Raw genomic sequence first — 2,199 nt, 5'->3', positions numbered from 1 at the left:
TAACTATTCGCAGTGGTGCCCTCGCCGTTTCCCCGCGTTTACACACCCATGATCCAGTTACTCCGTTGTACTTCGTAGAAATGAGAGAGAAGAAAAATTCACTGAATCGTCGATTTATCCTCCTTTCAAGCCATTATAAAAGGTGAATTGTACCTCCATCATGTCTTTCTTCTCCAGCCCAGCTCGTGTTTCTCTCATTCTCCTTCCCCTCCCCCTTCGTTTCCAGGCACTCGACAGTCTCATCATCCTCTTTGACGTGTTGCGACTTCACCATGAAGCTTAATCTTCTCCTTACCGTTCTGTCTGCCAGTCTGGCTGCGGCTGCGCCCATCTCCCCCCGACCTGTCGCTCACAACGAGAAGAGAAATACCCCTCTCAACACTATACTCACCATAATCCTGAACCATCTCCCAGCAGTCAATGGCGCAATCGGAGCGGTTGAAAGTGTTATCACTGACTTTCAGAACCTCATCTCGGAGCTCACTGGCATCAGTGATACTTACAATGAATTAGGCGGTGCTTGCACTGACTATACTGTCATTTACGCCCGAGGAACAGATGATCCGGGAAACACAGGAGTCGTCACTGGTCCGCCATTCTTCATGGCACTGGAAAATCTTGTAGGATCTTCTAAGGTCAGAGTTCAAGGTGTGAATGATTATGCAGCTAGCGTAGCGACATTCCTTGCTGGCGGTGATCCCGTTGGAAGTGCTTCAATGTATGTTTTCCTTTTGCTACTTATATGAACAAACATGATATGAACAACCCGATATTTTGTGATATGTAAAAAAATATCGTCACCAGGCATCTGACTTTAATATAGGGCATCAGAAATTGAGGCCGCGTACGCAGCATGCCCAAACACAAATCTTGTGGCATCTGGCTATTCTCAAGGAGGCCAAGTCGTGCATAACGCACTTGCGTTACTTCCTGCAGCAACTGTGAAATGGATTAGCTCTGTCGTGATCTTCGGAGATCCAGGTATGTGGATTTTTAGAGATCCTCCTTGATAAATAATGCAGAGAAGATGCTGATACATCGACGAACAGATAAAGGTCAAGCCATCCCAAACATGGACGCATCGAAAGTGGACACGATCTGTCACACTGGGGATAACATCTGTGAAGCTGGGGATATCATTCTTCCAGCTCACTTAACTTACGGAGAGGATGCAACCGCAGCTGCGGCATTCGTTGTTGCTCACGCTTCTAAATGAACTGTGGAGTGTTAAATGACATCACGCAATTTTGACGACATATGATGAAGGTGGTGACCATGATAGAAAGAAACCCCAAGTAACAGGATTTGCGATATGATTTCAGCTCAGTATGATTTGAAGTCCTACCAAACGTTTGGATGTGCGCTGGGAAAGCTCATGGTGTCAGTAGTGCATTTTAAAAATCGTTTTAGTGTTCATAGCGTTTGATAGCCTAAAAAACTTGGTTACGGTGTCATTATTGATGTAGTCGCGCATAATAACGAATCATTCCACGCCTGCAAACCGACTGTTGATCTCGTGAAAGCCTCTCTGCGCTGTGCTATAGCAGGTGGATTTGAAGCCCCTGTATTTATATAGTAAGCCCACTGTACTAATCACGCTTATGCATGAAACACACTCACAATCAGATCTTCATGGAGTATTATAGGCCTGTCGGAGACTTTTCATTGTACAATTTCTGGGGTTAATGATAAATTTAGCATTTTGAAATCAAAATATAAGTCGGGTACCCCACTTTCAAGCCACCCCTCTTTTGAACCATCTCAAAAAAGCTCATTATAGAAAGCAACCTCCCACCTTAAATCTTTAATAACTTTATAACTCTTAAATCAATTGATTTAAAATTTTGATATATTATTATTTATATTATATTTAAAATATATATCAAAGTTAATATTAATTTAGTTTTATATATAATAATAAATAAACATTTAATTTAATAAGTTGTTTTAGATTATAGAATTTAAAGGGTTATTCTTTAAAACTATATAAATGATTATTTATTTTATAATAAAAGTATATAATATATGTAAAAGATAATCCTGATATAAAGAAATAATTAATAAATTAAATATTAGTTTAAAAGTCTTTAAATATTAGTTTTATATATTAATAAATTTATAAAATTGAAAAGTATCTTTTTAATATTAAAGAAAATAATTCTATATTTAAGAAATAATAACGTGGTTTATCAGTGAGTG

At 38.8% G+C, this 2,199-nt stretch overlaps 1 protein-coding gene across 1 annotated transcript; it reads left to right on the top strand.

Annotated features, from left to right (window-relative positions):
• Nucleotides 1-272: 272 nt before the first annotated feature.
• EAF01_011931 (uncharacterized protein) lies at nucleotides 273-1,216 on the top strand (the record flags this gene model as incomplete). Its single annotated transcript, XM_038920189.1, has 3 exons — nucleotides 273-718; nucleotides 824-981; nucleotides 1,050-1,216. The coding sequence occupies 3 exons, from the start codon at nucleotides 273-275 to the stop codon at nucleotides 1,214-1,216; spliced, it is 771 nt and encodes a 256-aa protein (XP_038764331.1).
• Between the last annotated feature and the right edge of the window lie 983 nt (nucleotides 1,217-2,199).

Source organism: Botrytis porri (genome assembly GCF_014898465.1).
Source record: "Botrytis porri strain MUCL 3234 chromosome Unknown BPOR_027, whole genome shotgun sequence".
NCBI lineage: Eukaryota > Fungi > Ascomycota > Leotiomycetes > Helotiales > Sclerotiniaceae > Botrytis > Botrytis porri.
The sequence above is the reverse complement of the archived record's forward strand: the minus strand, read 5'-3'. Positions and strand labels throughout refer to the sequence as shown.